The sequence below is a fragment of the Drosophila albomicans genome, chromosome X (assembly GCF_009650485.2).
Source record: "Drosophila albomicans strain 15112-1751.03 chromosome X, ASM965048v2, whole genome shotgun sequence".
NCBI classification, from domain to species: domain Eukaryota; kingdom Metazoa; phylum Arthropoda; class Insecta; order Diptera; family Drosophilidae; genus Drosophila; species Drosophila albomicans.
This window is the reverse complement of record NC_047627.2, coordinates 1380829-1400487: the sequence shown is the minus strand read 5'-3', so window position 1 is coordinate 1400487 and position 19659 is coordinate 1380829. Positions and strand designations below refer to the sequence as shown.

The following is a 19659-nucleotide window of genomic DNA, read 5'->3' as shown; positions in this document are numbered from 1 at the left end:
TCGTGGCGTCTATCGATGGCCAATAGCCGAAATCGAATAACCAATAACCAATAACCAATAGGTGACCTTTAATTAATTGGGCGTTCCCCATTTCTTGTCTTGTAGGGGTAGCTGACGAGCTGGCACATGAAGACGGATATAAAGCTGGAGATAGAAATCAAATCGAAACGCACACCTTTAACTGCAGCTACAACTGAACTCAACTGAACTGAATTTGGTTATATACTGCAAACTACATTGGGACTATACATCATGTATGCCTTTGAGGCTAAACTCTTTGCGGAGATCGAGAAAATGCAAGCGCGATGGGACGCTCGGGAAAAAGAATTACGTGAAAAGGAGCAGAAGGAGGCAGCCGCCAAGTTGAATCCAGATGCTAAACCGAAGCCACCTTCGGAAAGCGAACTCCACGATATGGAGTTAGAGAAAATTTGTAAAAAATTTCAAAAACTGCTACCTAAACTGGTGCCTGATCATTGCGATTGTAGTCCAGAGTTTCAAGAGATGTTAAAGAAGGACGGGTACATGTGCTGTGTACCAGCAGCAAAGGCAGCGGGCCTCGACTTTGGCGTCCCCGATCCCCCCAAACCCGACTCGGAGAGTCCCGAAGTTTCTCGTAAGTACATTTCTAGAATATCTCTCGGTAATCAATCACGTTTTTGTTTTCAATCTGCTAGCTCCACATACGCTGGATGACTTACTCCACGAAAGCATGTATAAATATCATTTGCCGGAGCCTCCAAGGAAGCGTAAGAGCAATGAGTCGATTACCAAAGAGGAGGCAACTACGATCAAGTCAACTGGTGCTGTGCCCAAAACAACAATCAATCGAAGTGAGTTACCTGTCAAGCGGATCAACAAACAGGACGGCTGTTCATCGCAGCCTTTGAAAAGTAAGAGACAGCGAGAGAAAGAAACTAAAAAGCTTTCAAATATTATATACTCAAAAAAATACAACAATATATAATATCATTTTAAAATGAAAACAAATATTTAATTTACTCCCTCCCAATTGCAGAGAAAGTGAAGAAAGAACACTTGGAGGAGCCGGAGCCGGAAATTGATCTCGACTGTGAATTTGGCATGGAGAACATTCAAAAGTTTCGCTCAAATACCGTGCGTGAGGATCCATTGCCCTCAGGCATTTGCTTGACCAATCAAATAATGTTCACAAACCAATTTCACTTTGCGAAGCCGCTGCCGATGGGCAAGTCAAATAGGGCAATCGAAACTAGTTAAAGTTGCCAAATTCCTAATCTTCATCCTTTACAGTTGCCAATGCATTGGACATTAAGAAAAGCGAAGCGATGACTACGCTCAAGATTGATGACAATATTGATCCCCAAGACGAGCAGTCACCCGGCTATCCGCAGTGTGAGACACGTCCCGGCACTCCCTTTGAGTTGCAGCCAATTGAAGGCGATCCCCAAGACGAGCAGTCACCCGGCTATCCGCAGTGTGAGACACGTCCCTGCACTCCCTTTGAGTTGCAGCCAGTTGAAGGCGATCCCCAAGACGAGCAGTCACCCGGCTATCCGCAGTGTGAGACACGTCCCTGCACTCCCTTTGAGTTGCAGCCAGTTGAAGGCGAAGGCGAGAAGGCGCTGCCGATAGGTAAGTCAAAAAAAAAAAACAATCAAAACTAGTTAAAGTTGCCTAATTCCTAATCTTCATCTTTTACAGTTGCCTATGCATTGGGCCTTAAGAAAAGCGGATCGGTGACTACGCTTAAGATCAATGACGATCATGAACCCCAAGTCGAGCAGTCACCCCGCTATCCGCAGTGCAAGGCACCTCCCTGCACTCCCCGCACTCCCGCTAAGTGGCAGCCAGAGAAAGGCCAAGGCGAGAAGGCGCTGCCTATGGGCAAGTCAAAAAAAAAAACAATCAAAACTAGTCAAAGTTTCCTAATTCCTAATCTTCATCTATCTATAACAGTTGCCTATGCATTGGGCCTTAAGAAAAGCGGATCGGTGCCTACGCTTAAGATCGATGACGAGCGTGATCCCCAAGTCGTGCAGTCACCCGGCTATCCGCAGTGTGAGACACGTCCCGGCACTCCCTTTGAGTTGCAGCCAGTTGAAGGCGATCCCCAAGACGAGCAGTCACCCGGCTATCCGCAGTGTGAGACACGTCCCTGCACTCCCTTTGAGTTGCAGCCAGTTGAAGGCGATCCCCAAGACGAGCAGTCACCCGGCTATCTGCAGTGTGAGACACGTCCCTGCACTCCCTTTGAGTTGCAGCCAATTGAAGGCGATCCCCAAGACGAGCAGTCACCCGGCTATCCGCAGTGTGAGACACGTCCCGGCACTCCCTTTGAGTTGCAGCCAGTTGAAGGCGATCCCCAAGACGAGCAGTCACCCGGCTATCCGCAGTGTGAGACACGTCCCGGCACTCCCTTTGTGTTCCAGCCAGTTGAAGGCGATCCCCAATTCGAGCACTCACCCCGCTATCCGCAGTGTAAGGCACCTCCCTGCACTCCCCGCACTCCCGCTAAGTTGCAGCCAGAGGAAGGCCAAGGCGGTTGGCTGTCTCCGCCTGTCGTCGTCGACGATGGGAGGCTCGATTTGCTGTCGTCGAGCATCCCAGAGCATAATATCATTATCGAGAAGATTCTCGATAAAAACCCAGTCGGTCGCTTTTATTGGGATTAACGAAATTTGATAGTATAATGGTTACATCGTCAAAGTAACTTTGACTAGTTTAATGGATTTTGATTTTTGTTTTCTCGCTGCCATTGCAACATCCATATATTTTTGATTTCAATATTTTCTGTTTATTTTTGGTATTTGTCATTTTGAACGCACTTGGTAAGTGTTCAATCAATAGTCCACTAAATTCACAAACTAAACTTTTCCAATATGCAGACACATCAATATCTCATCTTACTTTGATCAACTATTTTCCCAATGACAATTCGCTGAATCATTTGTCGCCTGTTCGCCTGAAAAGAACATTCAGTTTAATTTGTTCGATGACTTCTCAGTTGTTGGATCTTCAAGTGAGTGTAATTTCAATTTGTGTTTTATTATTTATAAATTGTCTTATTTTATTAAGCTATGAAATTATATAGTCTTGTTAATTCAGTTACAATTTACGAATTTTAAATTGTAGAAGTTATTTAAGAAAAAGTTTATGCAAAAAGAACAAATGATTTATTATGTACTGTATGGTATATTTTTAATGTAGTATATCGATATACCAAATAACGGTTTCGGTATATTTGAGCATTTTTGTGGCATATTCGGTATAGTTTAGAATAATACCGCACTGTTTTCCTTTTTTCTCAAAATGGGTATCGGGTATATTTCTTACTTGTTTTGATTTTTATGATTTTTAGTTGATTTTTGAATTCTCAGTTCATGTTAATTCATACTTGATTACATACATTGATTACAACAAAAAAAATAATTTAATTAGCTTAGTCTGAAAATATTGTTGTATTATAAATTATATATTATTTTGTACTGTATTTTGTTGAGCATTTGAAGTATGCATGAATAAAAATTTAGAGACGGCATTTTGCAAATAAGTCAGTCAAGGACATTAAGTGATTCGATAAATCTGCAGTTCCTATAATTCATTTAATAATATATACACTCTTTTTCTTTCAGACTATCGTTAGATAAGGGATCGATGAAAATTCCCCATACATTTTAATACAAACAACATTTGCAGCACTTCTATATATTTTGATAGTATAATGGTTACATCGTCAAAGTTATTTTGACTAGTTTAAGGGATTTTGATTGTTTTTTCGCTGCCATTATTAAAGCATTTGGTTGGTAAGTATTCAATCAATAGTTCACTAATCAATCTATAGTCTACTAAATTCATAAACTAAACTTTGCCAATATGCAGACACATCACCATCTCATCATATTCATTCAGTTTAATTTGTTCGATGACTTCTCAGTTGTTGGATCTTCAAGTGAGTGTAATTTAAATTGTGTTTTTCATTTATAAATAGTCTTATCTTATTAAGTTACTCGCAATGAAATTATATAATCTTTTGAATTCGATTACAATTTACCATTTGTTCCGTTCAGATAAAAAATGTACATGGTATTTAAGAAATAAGTTTATATGAAAAGAATTTTTTATTATTATTTATTTATTCAAAATGGATATCGGGTCTTTCTCAATTGTTTCTTAATTGTTTTGTTATTTATGGTATATCTCCAATGGAATATTATATTGATATTTATTACTATTTACTTGAAGTGTCTTTTCTAATTTTTGAATTCTCAGTTCATGTTAACTTATACTTCTAGTGATTGAGGTATTTTAGATATTCATTGATTACAAAAAATAATTAAATAAGCTTAGTCTGAAAATATTGTTGTATTATAAATGCTATATTATTATTTTGTACTGTATTTTGTTTAGCATTGAATAAAAAATAATTAAAATAGATTAAAGTTAAGTTTAAAAGCAGCATTTTGAAAATAAGTTAGTTAAGGTCATTAAGTGATTCTATAAATCTGCAAATTTCTATACTTCATTTAATAACCCCTTACACTCTTTTTCTTTCAGACTATCGTTAGATAAGGGATAGACGGAAATTCCCCATACATTTTAAGGAAATCAAAATTTGCAGCATTTCTTTATATTTTCTATTAAAAATCATTCTATTAATTAAGTCATATACAAACATTAACTCTTATGTAACTCTTTAAAAAAGCATTGTATGAATGAAATGAAAAATGCAGAAAAAAAACCTCATCATAACCTTGTATGTTAATAAAATTAAAATTTTAAGTTGCTGAATATGAGAATTTATTTGATTTCCATGTTTCACAATGTGTTACAGTTTAATCAATGCTCCTATTTTAAGTGGCTCCTTATAATCGATTATGGAACCCCATTTTTAACGATATTTATATTTCTGAAGTGTTGATAGTACGTCATGATTAAGTGTTGTGTAGACTATAAATATTATCGTATAATAATTGAAGCAACTATAAATTAATAGTTTTTCAATTAGAATATCATCTAGAAATGACAAATTGAGTACGCTTTATAATCGATTTCTAGTCCCTTTTTTTATCTATATTTTAATTTCTTAAGTGTTGAGTAGTGCATCAGGATTAAGTGTTGTGTAGTGTATAAATATTAACATTTGAAATGAAGCAACGTTGCTTGGAGTATTCCATAAGAACTTTGGATTAGAAGTACAGCCAGAAACGACAAATTGAAGACGCTTCATAATTGATTTTAAAGCTCTTCTATTTTCCAAATGTTGATTAGTGCCTCACAGTTTAGTGTTGTATAGAGTATAAATAACTAAATAAATGAATAGTTTTTCGATGGGAAGCTCATCTAGAATCGAGAAACTGAGGACAACTGTGTGGAATATTCGCATTCACCAATTTACCAATTAAATTGCAAAGACGTTTACTTGACGCATCGCATCGCATTGCAAGTCAAATCAATTTAGGTGGAGGGAGGGAGATGCCACCGCCAAGGGAAATGCCAAAGTGGCAGATAAAAAACAACAATGACAAGATTGATATGCGGCAATGGCAAAAGCGGAGCATCAAATCAAAAAACAATTACGCGGCAAATGACATTATCAAATGTCAAATGTCATGTTTAGGAAAATGCTGTTGGAGCACTCCCTCTTCCCCCTCCTCTCTCCACTCCTCATCACGTCTCCAACGGAACCCTCTGCAAACCGAAAAAAAAAAAACAGAAAACAAAACAAGCGACAAGAAAATGCAAAGCAGCAGCGCGACGTCAAATTTGTTCAAGGCAATTTTTCAATTCATTGAAGTGGAATCCATAGCACACAAGAATCAAGAATAACGAAAAAACCAACAACAACAACAACAGGCAAAAACGCGTCTGGAAATTCGAGCGGTTTTAGTCGCGAGCGAAACGCGTGCAATAAACTAAGCGCCACTTGACTTACGGCCCTCGACTCGCTTACAGCTCACCAAAGATAGAGATCCATCCACGCTGGCAGCTGGGAGCTGGGGGCAACCAATTGGCTACGAAAAAAAAGAAGAAAAACAAAATTGTATTTGTATTTTCACCCACCACTCGAATATTTGACCTCCAGCTCCTCCGACCCCAGAGAAAACTGCCAGTCCGAAGAGTATCTGAAATCAAAATCTAGATTTTTGATTCCTTTATATACGCGCGTGTATTAATGCCTCCACCCTTACCACAACGACCACCGCATTTGGGGGCAGGGGCAGGGGCATGGTCAGGGGGCAGACTTGTTGTTGTTGTTGCTATCGTTTGTTGGTTTATTCCTTGTTTGTTTGTTTGGCTTCTTTCATTCTTTTGAATACGGTTTTCGGCTTGACTTTAAGCTTGTTGTTGTCTCTTCAGTAATCCTGCCTTTCAATGCGCTGCGTCCAACTTAAAGGCATCAACAGCAACAGCAATAGCAACACGGCAACCTCCATAAATAAATAAAGAAATTGAATCAATCCCGTTGCTACCTGGTGATAAGATTTGCCCAGTCATCGCATATTGGGGAATGCGCATTAATCAAACGGTTGCCACAGCCCTCAAAATAATACTGAATGCATCAATATACCAATAGTTTTTGGTATCTTAACTTGGTATATTTAAAGCTTAAAAATATATCAATACAAACTTAGTATTTTTTAGTATATTTCAAAACGTGAAAATATATCAAATATTGTTTATGGTATATTGTAGTATTTTTTGGTATATTACGAAAATAACAATTTGAAAAAAATTTCGCATTCATTTTAAATCATACAAATTAAATATATATAAAGTACTTTTGTTTGAACTTATCTGTTAATTCATTTCAATTCAATAAATATGTAGTAATGAAATTGTAAACTTTTTTATAATTTTATGTATAATTTGAAAGAGTTCAAGCTTAATGTTGAAATTAGAAACTACCACAAATTCATAAAAATATATTTCCATCTCTTAAGTATTTAGAAATATCTTCTAATTGCCATGATTAAATAATAATTATATAACTAGCTTTTCTTATCACGCTGTGTACTTGTTTTTTTTCCATTTTTAATTTTTTTGTTGCTTGTCTTATTATAGCTTTGTAGTTTTTCTCAGGGTTTTCTTTATTTCGAATAAAACTGGGTAAAAGTTTTACTGTGTCTTTCAGTTTCTTTTCAAATTTTATGGATAGAAAGTTCGTACTCGTTGTAAGCCTTGTCCTGTGATTTTAAATATATGTCAAAAACAGGAATATATGAATAATAATGTTTAATAAAAATACTTAAAAACAATTAAATGATATGCATTATCAGAATAGAGATAGAGATTGTAGGGACTTTGCAGCAAACGTTTTTTGCCACACAAAAGTTTTTCTTCCATAACTTATATAATTTTGAGCTGATCGCAACCAAATTATGAGAAATCGTCAATATAATTTTATGAACCAAGAAAATAAGAATAAACTGCATTATTTTCATTTGCATACGAGTGTTAAGCAGCAGTCAGCAGGTTGAGCTGTGATAGATCGAGTTTGATTTTGGTTTAAAAACGAACATCCGGTTGCTGTTGTTTCTGTTGTTGTTGTTGTTTTAGATGAAGGTACATGCTTAGCTGTATGAGGATGTTTATCCTTTGCTACTTTCATATTCATGCAGCATATTAAAATAGCAAACGCCTGCTGCCCCGGCACGTAGTCGGAACCGGTGCTGAAGCTGAAACCAGATATGGAGTTGGAGTTGGAGTCGTTGCTCGGCGGGACCTGTCGACCCAGGATTGAGGATTGAGGATTCAGGATGCAGGATACAGAAGTCGGGTTCCGGGACCCTTAACTCGAAATGTTTTGCGACTGCATGCATGTGACATAATAAATATTAATGACAACTGACCGACAGCATTGCCATAGATCCCCGCGCCCAGTGGGTGGGCGGCATGTATGCCAAATGAAGAGAGAGAGAGAGAGCCCAAGAGAGGAGTGAGAGGAGGTGGATAGATGGATTGCCTTAGTGGTAGGTGGTGGTGGGTTGACGTTCACGTTCACGTATACGTATACGTTGACGTTGACACACATTCGACATGTGACAGATAAATTATGGCAATTGGATGAATGCCGCCACACCTCTTTCCAACATCATGCAATTTTGCTTTGGCTATGAGATCATTTTTCATTTTCATTTCATTCATTGTCTTCTCTCATTCTTTTCGCCATTGGCTCAGCTCGCTTCTCCTTGTTTGTTTTCCCTTTTGCGTGCGGTGGCGGTGGCGGGGGCGGCTGTGTGACATATGTGTGTAGTCCACGACTAATGGCAGTCAAGCTTACCATCGAAGAAGGACCTTTGCCCGTGCCCATGCCCTTAATAGTTTTCAGTTCGCCAATGATACTAATGACCGAGCTGGCACTCAACTCAACGCAAATAAATTACAATAATCATTTATTGTTCAATAAGCCCCTTTGCCCCAAAATCGACACATTTGCTAAGTGCACATTCCATTCTGTCATTCTCTTATGGCATCACAACGTATTGACAGTGTATTGCTTTTGTCGTCTAATAAATATAATTGCCAAAGGTCTCTCTGGACACCATCAAAGTGAAGAGCGCTCAACACGTCCGACTGACAACTATAATGATTCAATTGAATTTTTCATTTATTACGCAAAGCACTGAAGGAAATTAACAAACGAAAACAGTTAGAGAATGCTTAAATATATCAGTAATTATAATTTTCACCTACTGAATACACTAGTTTTTACTTCTACATTTTAAATGTTGTACTATAAATAAGAAATCTTATATCTAAATTTCCTATTTTCATCAACTTGCATTCAGTATAATAATTACAGTATTTTTGACACCTGCAGTCTAAGTAGAAGTTATTAATGAAATATTGTACTTGATATGGAATAAAGGCTGCTGCTGACGGGCTTTCGTTGCTTCGGTTAGCAACGTGGTATATTTGAAACTCATGAAATGCATCTACATATATACCAAGTATAGTTTTGTTATTTTTGTATATACCAAATACAGTTTTCGTTATTATTTAGTATTTCTTATATTAAGCTGGTATACATATTTAAAACGTAAAATATATCATATATATTGCGGATTATTTTTTTTAATATTTTGGAACACAAATTTGGAATATTTCGAGAGTAAAATTATGTCAATATACTAAATAATTTTTTTCGGCATTATTTTGCATTTTGGTATATTAATTTGGTATATTTTTAATGTAAATATCAATATATAGAATATAGTTGTTGATATAATTTATTATTATTTGCATACCAAACACAGTTTACAATAAAATCAAGTATTTTTTTGGTATATTAACCCAATATAATTAAAACGTGAAATATATTAAGAAACCATAAATATATATATACCATATATACTTTTTGGTATAATTTAATATTCTAGTATATAAATTCGGTATATTTCAAACGTAACATAAAACGTAATTTAGTATTTTTGACATAAGAATCTCGTATATTTCAGACATAAAAATATACCAAATATTGTTTTCGGTACAATGCAGTATTTTTTTTTAAATATATTAATGTAGTATAATCAAATATAGCTTTCGGTATAATTTAGTATTATTTGGTATATTTCACAAAGATGCATTACCATTCCTTATTGCTTTTATCTCACAGTCAAGTACACTCCAATGTACTTTTTTTTGTGTACTTCTTTAATTTCATCTATTTGCATTTTCCACTTTCTAAAATCAATATTTTTAATAACAAAACATTTTTAAGTTAGGTAGCATTCAACTACTTTCAAACATGAATCATTAATTTCAAACCAAAATATATTTGAAAATCTCTTATTTTCATCTACATTTTATGCTAACTATTTCTATGACTGAATTCCAATAATCCTTTGGATTTAACTGCTAAAAAGACGGAGCTAGTAAGTAGATAGAGTTTGCATTGGTAAATGACATACGAGTGCAAGTGGCTATACTAACACATCCTTGAGGCAGGACATTGGCCAAGTCGTCGACGAATCGAATGTTTGATCTATTACTCGCAGCGAAATGATAATTGTAATAAATATGAAGCATGCCATATGCAATACCTAATGTCTAAGGGCGCGTGGGTGGGGGTGGGGTTGGGTTTTGGGGTAGGGGTGTGGCAATATGTTGGCTGTGTGTCTGTTGCTCTTTGATCACTAACTAAGTCTAAGTACCTGGCGAACAGACCACGCCCAATTCCGCTTGGCCGCTCGGCATCGGCCCCTGATGACACCAGGCTCGCACAATGGGCTCATTAGGCGTTTAATGGAATACGTAATGCTAGAGTCCAGTTGATAAAGTGCCCAGTGGGTCGATGGGTGGCTCTTCGGTGGAATTCGGTGGTTGATACACCAAACTCAGACCGAACTCGAACTCGAGCTCGTATGCCGGCAAAAACTAACAAACTAATCCAATATTTTTATTACGAAATGCCATTAAGGGTCATTGAATATTGTGGCATAATAAATAAATGGCCTGGCTCAAACACACACACACACACACACACACAGACAGAGAGCGAGAGTTACATATGAGAAACGATTGCGATGCCTGCGCCTGGGTTATAATCCCAGCTATCAACGGCATCATTATTCAAAGACGGATTTACGCGACGATACACCGAAACTCTCCTCTAAAAGTGTGTGTGTGTGTGGTGGGTGTGCTGTGGTGTGGTGGTGTGGTGGTGTGGGCAACTGACTCACATACATCAAAGCGCCTTAACTCCCCGACCGATGTGACGGACTACTCAAAAAGCGATTTTTTGTGCTCATCTCCCTCCTCCGTATGCAGGTTGAACCGAACCGAATTACTGTCTGCGGATTAGAATATGCTTAGATCTTTATTAATATAATTGTATAAATTAGATATATACAAATATAATTCTAAGTAAGTACACCTGCTTAACTCTTAATAAAACCCATTCAACAATTCTTCCACTAACAAAAACTAAAAAAAAAGCCGTCTAACATAACAATTTAACTTCTATTACATTACGAAATTACTAAATTATGTACAACAAACTAGTTTTTAGAATATTTATTATAATATTATTAAAATAAATATATATTTATTTCTATATTAACTATAGAAATTATATGTATATAAATATGATAAGACAGTTTAACAACTATACTATACTCTATTATTGACATCGTGTTCAATAGTCGCTATTTTATTTTATTTTCTTTAGTATACATGTAATGATGGATATATAGATAACCTTTGTTTTTTTAATATGTGGGATATTTGATATGTGTAATTTTGTGTGATTTAACTGCTTTCTGCTGACGACTGACTTCGTAACAAATGACTTCTGCTGCTGTTAGTATTCTACATTTTACGACTGATGATCTACTTTGCAAGGCTGTTGGTTTATTTCTGAGCAGAGCTGCCACTTTAGCAATTTAGTTACTATCTCCAGTAACTTTTTTAAAAGTGTGCAATTTTGTTCTTTTTTTTATTGCCGTCAGCCCCAAATCTACCAATTTTGAATATTTTTATTAGAAATTTTAGATGATTTTTTAGTTTTATTTAGCATAGCATTTAGAATTTTGAACATTTATGAGCTACCAATTGAGCTAATCCCGATTAATAACAGTTAACAAGAATATCGATGTATGTACACTGTACATTATAGTTACATATTTTAATCTTTGGGTTGATTATGTAAACAATTTGAGAGTGTTTAATCACTGTTTACCTTGTGTAATTCAAGTTGTGATTTATGTTTCGAAATGCCAAAAACCAAAGTTTTCAAACGCGAAATGGAAATGGAAATCCAATCGGATTGCTTTCAGTTGTATTAGTTGCGATTAATTGCCAAAATTCCAAAGTATGACCACTTTATTGTAATGCCAATATATTAAAAGGGATTTGGATTTGTGTCTGATTTATATTTAGGCTTTACTTTAGAAAAAAAGTTAAATTTCAATTATTCCAAAAAAAGAAGATAAATTTGCATGCAGTTTATAATAGAATTAATATAACTTTGTTTTTCTTTAGATTGCAAAATTTGATTGAATAAGCCTATTTTTATACCTGCTACCCATAGGGTAGAAGGGTATTATAACTTTGTGCTGACAGGAAATGTATGTTACAGAGTGTAGGAGACATCTCCGACCCTATAAAGTATATACATATATTCTTGATCAGCGTCAACAGCCGAGACGATCTAGCCATGTCCGTCTGTCCGTCCGTCCGTATGAACACCTATGTATATCTTAGAGACTATAAAAGATAGAGCTATAATTTTTTGTTGACAGCATTTGTTATGTTTGCACGCAGATAAAGTTTGTTTCAAATTTTAGCCACGCCCACTTCCGCCCTAGCAAATCAACAAAAGTGGAATAACAAGCGTAATTTTAGAGCTAGAGTCGAATTTTGTATATACAATAATAACTATAATAATTGCGATCAGATAAAAATTGTCTATGTTTATGCTTTGACTGACAATCTTGTATATTTTGCACTCTATAGTATATCTTGAATGTACCACATCAATATACCAAATATGCAACTCGACATGTTTTTTAGTTATTTGTGGTATATTGTTTTGGTTTATTTTGAGGATAATACCGCAATATTTGGCTTTTACTCAAATGGGTAGCGGGTATCTCACAGTCGAGCACTCTCGACTGTAGCTTTCTTACTTGTTTCTTTCACGGCAGCATTGCTTCTGACGACTTATGATATTGATAGTTTACTGCCTATCGATACCTATAAGGTCTATCGACTAACCTCCACCTTTGTTACATACACAGGTAAGTAATGCTTTTCCTTTGTGACCTTTGAAAAATTTTGGAGTTGCAGTTGTGGCGCAGAGTTTTCAACGAAATGTGGCGCAATCAGTCCTGTTCACACCCAGCAAATGACACTGATACTTGCAACCTGTGGAAGGGGAGAGGGGCAGGAACCGACGCGGCCAACGTGCGCTTAATTAGTCCGTTTTGTTTAAAATGATTTTGATGACGACGACGACGACGACGACGACGACGATGATGATGATGATGATGATGAAGCTGACCTCTACTGCGAGTCGAGCTCCAATCTCTACCCCTAGCAGAGCACTCGAGTTGCCCCTTCCCCCATGCCGCATGCCCTCTCGTCACAGCGATGCCATTTTTTGTGTGGCACTTCCTGCAGGTCGTTGTTGGCAACCTGCCTTGTTTGCCAGCAATTCAATTTGCTGCTTTGCTGCCATGCACGTTATGTTCTCATCATTTTTTCCATTCATTTTGTTGTATTTTTTGCAGCCACACCCATTGCTTTCTCAGGCGAGTGTGTTTGCGTATGTTAATCGAAATGTTTGGCGTGGGCCTGGGCGTGGGCGTGGCATAGCCCCCGTTCATGCTGTTTTTTTCCCTGTTCCCTTGCACATGTAACGCGGCTTTGTTGAACATTAAATGGAGGTTAATACCTGGCAGCACGTTCACAATTGCGATGAGGCGCGAGACGCGGTCAAGTGCAGCAGCAGCAGCAGCAGCAGCAAAGGGCTGCTGCCACATCCTGTATGGATGGGAGGAGGGGGTGTTAAGGATATGCCTGCTGGATTGTTTGTCCGTCTGCATGTTGCACACCCACACACACACATGCACGCAGTGGGGCAGCTAATGTTATTGCCACCACATTTGATTGTTTGGCCACAGCTGCCGCGGCTGTTGTTGCTGCCACAGACGTGGAGCATTGATGTCCGCGAGGCAGGACAATCGCGACTCGACTCAATTGTTGTTGCAAATAGCCAAGTGATTTTACGGTTAATTGATTTTAAAGCGATTTCGCTTAAATGTTATCTGCCCTTGTTATTGCTTCCCCCATCGACTGACTCCTCAGCTCAGCACTGTTGTGTTTTGTTGTGTTGTGTGTGGCATGTTGCATACGTCAGTCAGTCAGTCAGTCAGTCAGTCTGTCTGTCAGTTAGTCGCCGCCCCCATAACATTTAATACGCTCTTTTTTTAGTTGGTTACTTTGTGCACACCTTATTTCTGCTGATCCAGCCAATAAACATTATGATACTTTTTTGCCTATTATTTTTTATATAATACTGGGAATTAGGGGAGATTTCTTTTGTATATAATCCTAAATAATATATAATATATGAGATCAGATCAGCACAAATACAATCAATCAATACAAATAAAAGTAAATACGATATGATATTTTTGGATCTGTAAATAAAATATTATTCAACTTTGACTTTCAAATGGTTTTTGTTTCTGATAAGTTTAATAAGTAAAATATTTTTATTATGCGTTTGATAGCGAGTTTTCATACAGTATTTAAAGAAGAAGCGATTTCATTTGAACAGCTCAACATATAATACTAAATAATATTCAATATATGAGATCAGATCAGCAGTTACACTATCTTAATCAAAATGGAGTAACATAAAACTTTATATTTATGTCGGGTAATTTAAAATAAAACTAAAAACGAGATAAAATAAAATATTATTGGACTTCTTGAAATGGTTTTTTTTTCTGATAAATTTAAATAGCTTCACATATTCATGCTGCTCTTTATTGGGATTTGAACAGCTAAATAACATATAAAATATATCTCTTCTCACAATTTCAAAGATAAGTGTTTGAGATAAGCGTTGGAAGTTAGATAATGAAAACTATAATTAAATAAAAATAGAGTCAGTTAAAACTTTATATCTAAACTAATAGTTGCAGTTGTTGAATTTAAAATAAAAGTAAATTCGAGAGGATAATTTGTATCTTTTAATAAAACATTATTCGACTTTTACTTGCTGATAAACCTAATCAGCTTAATGTATTCATTATGCTTTTTATAAGGTCTTGAAAATAAAAATGACTTCTTTTAGACAGCTCAACATATAAGAATACCGTTTGCATATAATACTAAATAATAATATAATATACATATATGTACATATTTTGCTTGAGAAGAGAGTTACAAGTTGGTTATTTTTAGAAAATACATTATTAGTCATCGGAATGTTTTAGTATTTTTTTACTGTTTTCCCTTATTTGGAAAGGGTATTTCACAGTTGAGCACACTTAACTGAAACTTTCTTTACACGTTTGCTTTAAATATTGAATTGGAATTTTACTCTTCTTGCTGAAAGGTTTAATAAATAGAGATTTGTTCAATGTGGAGCTGTTTCTCTTACATGTTGCAGCAATTGAATGTGTGATTGAGATAAGTTTTGGGGTAAAGTTTGCCGAAATTGTTTCATATCGACCACAAAAACATTTGAACAAGACCAATTACTGCTGTCCAGGATTGTCCTTTTCCCTTTCCCCCCTTCCTATGTTTCCCCTGCTTGCTGGGATCCCAAAAATTGCACTCGTGTGTTCATTAAAACAATAAAAACAGCACACGCACAATCTGAATGAGAGCGAGAAAGAGTGAGAGAGAGAGAGAGAGAGAGAGAGAGAGAGAGAGAGAGTTGGGTAGGTAAACCGAAGCCTAATTATGATTTTTCCAACTGACAATGGTCAAGTCGTAGTTTTGGTTATATTGGGTTATGGGATTGTTGCTCTTGGGGTTGCTATGCAGTAACTCCATTTCTCTATTTCCATTTCCATCTCTCCATCTCTCCATCGTCCAGTGTCCATCGTCCAGTGTCCAGTGTCCAGCTCTATCTCTATCTGTGCGTAACGCTGCGTAATTACACAACATTTTTACTTAGACATTTCTCGTTTGGCTATTTGGCCATTGGTTTTACGAGCGTATTGCACTTTTGTGGCCATCCAACATACAACAACATCACAACTAACATTCATGCCCAGTTGCCAACACAAGCCAAGCAGCAACCCCCGACATTAACGGAAAGAGATGCCGCTAAAACTGAAACTGAAACTGAAACGAAAACCGAACCCGAACAGATCCTTAGCCTGGCACCTGTGCTTACTCCTGACAATACCCATATCTGGAAATCTCTCTCTCTCTCTCTCTTTCTTTCGCTTTGCTCTCTGATGGTCGTCTGTCGTCTGTCAGGCATTATTAGCAGCTTGCGTGCAAAAGCATTTATGAAATTCTCATCCCCCCCACCCCACCTCCTCGTTGTGGTCCATTCTTGGTCGCCAGTGTCCACTGTCAGTCACTCCCTATATCGCCATCTCACTCTCCTTGACTGCTGCTCGCTCGCTCGTTTAACATTTATGAGGCGACGCAAAATGATACGAAAACGTTTCGTCATAAACTTCAATAATCGTAAATATAGATTTCTCCCTGGCCAAAGGCCTCTGGCATCATCGTTGTTACAGTTCCCCCAGCTCAGCTCTGTTCCTGTTCCTCTGTTCCTCTGTTCCCCTTCATCCCCTCCCCCTTACGTTTGCTACGTTTGCTGTTCCCATTATTCGTCCACGTTGAAATTAATAGTTTTAGGCTTTCGCCTTCGCTTTCGTTTTCGTTTACGTTCACGGTAACGTTTTCGCCTTCTTCGCTTTCTTTTGCCTCTCGCCTCGCATTTCATTTTCATGTCTTCATGCTGCCTGGTCAGTTATATTGCTACTTACTTCCCCTTCTTCCTTCGCATTGCCACCCTTCCACCTTACCTAATGCACATTTATGTCCATGTCTCGGCTCGACCACTGCCAACATTTTTATCGTTTCGTCAATGTCATAAATTCTGATCTAGTAGCTGAAATTGAACTTAATGCGATGCTTCCACAACTCACCCACATATAAAGACTTCTCTATAGAATACATATCGTGTATTGCAAGTCTCAGTTTCTTACTTCTTCTTCTTCATCTTCTACTTCTTGAAATGTTCCTCACAATTGAAGCGTATTCTTTTCCTTAGAGGCTAAGTTCAATATTTCCCTTCAATAACTAATTGTATGTTGCCTTTTTCTAAGATTTCCTTAATTTACAAATAATATTTAATTTATAATAGCATGAGGAATTTAATAAAAACTGGAAAAACAATTAAACTAACAGTGTCTAAATGAAACTTATAGCTATAAATATGACAAATTAGAATTTATACTTAACTTCCCTAATAAAATGGTTTATGACATCTTTAAACTTATATATATATTTATGAAAATGGTTATCTAAAATTAAATGCGTAAGTAAAGTAAAAGTAAAAAATTAGTACTTTGTAATACAAAGATACTCATTAAAATATTCATTTGTTTGTCTTGTAAACTGTTCTATAAATTAATAAAAAAAAACAATGAATAAATACAAAGCAGTGCGGCTTTAAATTTAAAATAAATCAAATTAATATACCGCTAAAATACTAAAAATATACCAAATTTTATATATGGAATATTTATATAATATTACATTTAAAATATTTCATAGAGTGCAAAACAGTGCAGATTTTTTTTAAATACACCAAATTAATATACTACAAACTCTAATTTCTGGTATATAAATATAATATTACATTCAAAAAATACTAAATGTTACCCGATTAAACTTGTTCATAAATTACTTCATTGGGTATTAACACAAAAAAATGTATATACATATCTCATTTACAATTTATAAAATGTTTAGCAAACATTATGGCAAAAATGATTATTCTAAATTCAATAAATTGTGGGATTAAAAAAAAAAATTACTAGTAAAAATTGTTAACATTTATTAGCTATAATTCTTATTACTAATTCTTCTTCATCTAAATTCAATCAAATTATGATTTCATAAATATTTATTTTATTAATCTGAAACATCATCAAATTAAATTTTTCGTTGAATTACTTTTTTACATTTGCTAATCGATGATGTGAAAGCGATAAATTAAAATGAGCTTTGTTTGATGGATGGCAGAGAAAATGAATGAACACCCTCGGAGCATTTGGCATATTTGGCATTGGGCTGGTTATTTATGTGGCAATTAGCATGCTGCATGCCCCAATGTGGCACTAGACGAGCAACATTTTAATGACCATTCAAAGCGCATTTCGTTGTTGGCACTTTATTTTTATTTATTTATATACAAGTTTGTCGAATACCGATTTGTTTGCTTTTGCCATTCAGATTGCCATTGCAATTGGTATTTGCTATTGTTATGGGGCTGGCCAATGCTTATCAAGATGTTTGGCCGCCGGTTCTAATTGATAGGGCGGGCACGCCCACCGAGCACCAGAGTGCCGCCCACCGAGGCAGCGTTCGATATTCGCGTGCTCATAATTTGCGTTGCGACTGAAACCCAAAAACCAATGCCCAAAGCTCGATAGTTCCCAACTGTTAAACTACTTAGTTGTCGACTAACAAATACTCTGTAAGTTAAGACTGGCAAATACATATGTGGAATAAGGAAATGTTCAAAGGTTAGTATTTAATATTAGAATGGTATTTTTAATACAGAGACTGGCAAATGTATTGAATGTGGAGTAAGGAAAAGTTGGAAAGATAAAATTGAATATTCAAATGATATTTTCCATAGATTAACTTAAAGAGTCCTTTATCAAAAAAAGAGACTGGCAAATTGATAGTTGGAAAGTTGAAAAGTTGGAAAGTTAGTATTTAATATTAGAATGGTATTTTTAATACAGAGACTGGCAAAAGCATTGAATGTGGAGTAAGGAAAAGTTGGAAAGATAAAATTTAATATTCGAATGATACTTTACATAGATTAACTTAAAGAGTCCTTTATCAAAAAAAGAGACTGGCAAATGTATTGCTAAGGAAAAGTTGGAAAGCTAGTATTTAATATTAGAATGGTATATTTAATACACAGACTGGCAAATGTATTGAATGTGGAGTAAGGAAAAGTTGGAAGGATAGTATTTAGTATTAGAATGAGATTTTACATAGATTAACTTAAAGAGTCCTTTATCAAAAAAAGAGACTGGCAAATGTATTGATAGGAAAAGTTGGAAAGTTAGTATTTAATATTAGAATGGTATTTTTAATACAGAGACTGGCAAATGTATTGAATGTGGAGTAAGAAAAAGTTGGAAAGGTAAAATTTAATATTCGAATGATATTTTACATAGATTAACTTAAAGAGTCCTTTATCAAAAAAAGAGACTGGCAAATGTATTGCTAAGGAAAAGTTGGAAAGTTAGTATTTAATATTAGAATGGTATATTTAATACACAGACTGGCAAATGTATTGAATGTGGAGTAAGGAAAAGTTGGAAGGATAGTATTTAATATTAGAATGATATTTTTCATAGATTAACTTAAAGAGTCCTTTATCAAAAAAAGAGACTGGCAAATGTATTGATAGGAAAAGTTGGAAAGTTAGTATTTAATATTAGAATGGTATTTTTAATACAGAGACTGGCAAATGTATTGAATGTGGAGTAAGAAAAAGTTGGAAAGGTAAAATTTAATATTCGAATGATATTTTACATAGATTAACTTAAAGAGTCCTTTATCAAAAAAAGAGACTGGCAAATGTATTGCTAAGGAAAAGTTGGAAAGTTAGTATTTAATATTAGAATGGTATATTTAATACACAGACTGGCAAATGTATTGAATGTGGAGTAAGGAAAAGTTGGAAGGATAGTATTTAATATTAGAATGATATTTTTCATAGATTAACTTAAAGAGTCCTTTATCAAAAAAAGAGACTGGCAAATGTATTGCTAAGGAAAAGTTGGAAAGTTAGTATTTAATATTAGAATGGTATATTTAATACACAGACTGGCAAATGTATTGAATGTGGAGTAAGGAAAAGTTGGAAGGATAGTATTTAATATTAGAATGATATTTTTCATAGATTAACTTAAAGAGTCCTTTATCAAAAAAAGAGACTGGCAAATG

At 35.6% G+C, this 19659-nt stretch overlaps 1 protein-coding gene and 1 long non-coding RNA gene across 3 annotated transcripts in view; both read left to right on the top strand.

The window, feature by feature from the left end:
• Positions 1-2804, top strand: part of LOC117578017 (uncharacterized) — a 67344-nt gene extending 64540 nt beyond the window's left edge. Inside the window, exons 5-10 of the mRNA XM_052005739.1 lie at positions 106-616; positions 678-893; positions 1019-1207; positions 1273-1614; positions 1684-1866; positions 1939-2804. Coding sequence (XP_051861699.1) covers positions 253-616; positions 678-893; positions 1019-1207; positions 1273-1614; positions 1684-1866; positions 1939-2654 — 2010 coding nt within the window. The 5' untranslated portion in view covers positions 106-252 and the 3' untranslated portion in view covers positions 2655-2804. The remainder of the gene's footprint in view (positions 1-105; positions 617-677; positions 894-1018; positions 1208-1272; positions 1615-1683; positions 1867-1938) is intronic.
• A 68-nt stretch (positions 2805-2872) lies between these two features.
• On the top strand, positions 2873-4757 carry LOC127565726 (uncharacterized). 2 transcript variants are annotated; one of them, XR_007955075.1, is made up of 3 exons: positions 2873-3001; positions 3615-3785; positions 4537-4757. It is a non-coding gene; the product is annotated as an uncharacterized LOC127565726 (long non-coding RNA). The 2 variants fall into 2 exon arrangements; XR_007955076.1 differs by lacking the exon at positions 4537-4757 and adding an exon at positions 3862-3884 and having other exon boundaries at positions 2874-3001.
• Positions 4758-19659: the final 14902 nt, after the last annotated feature.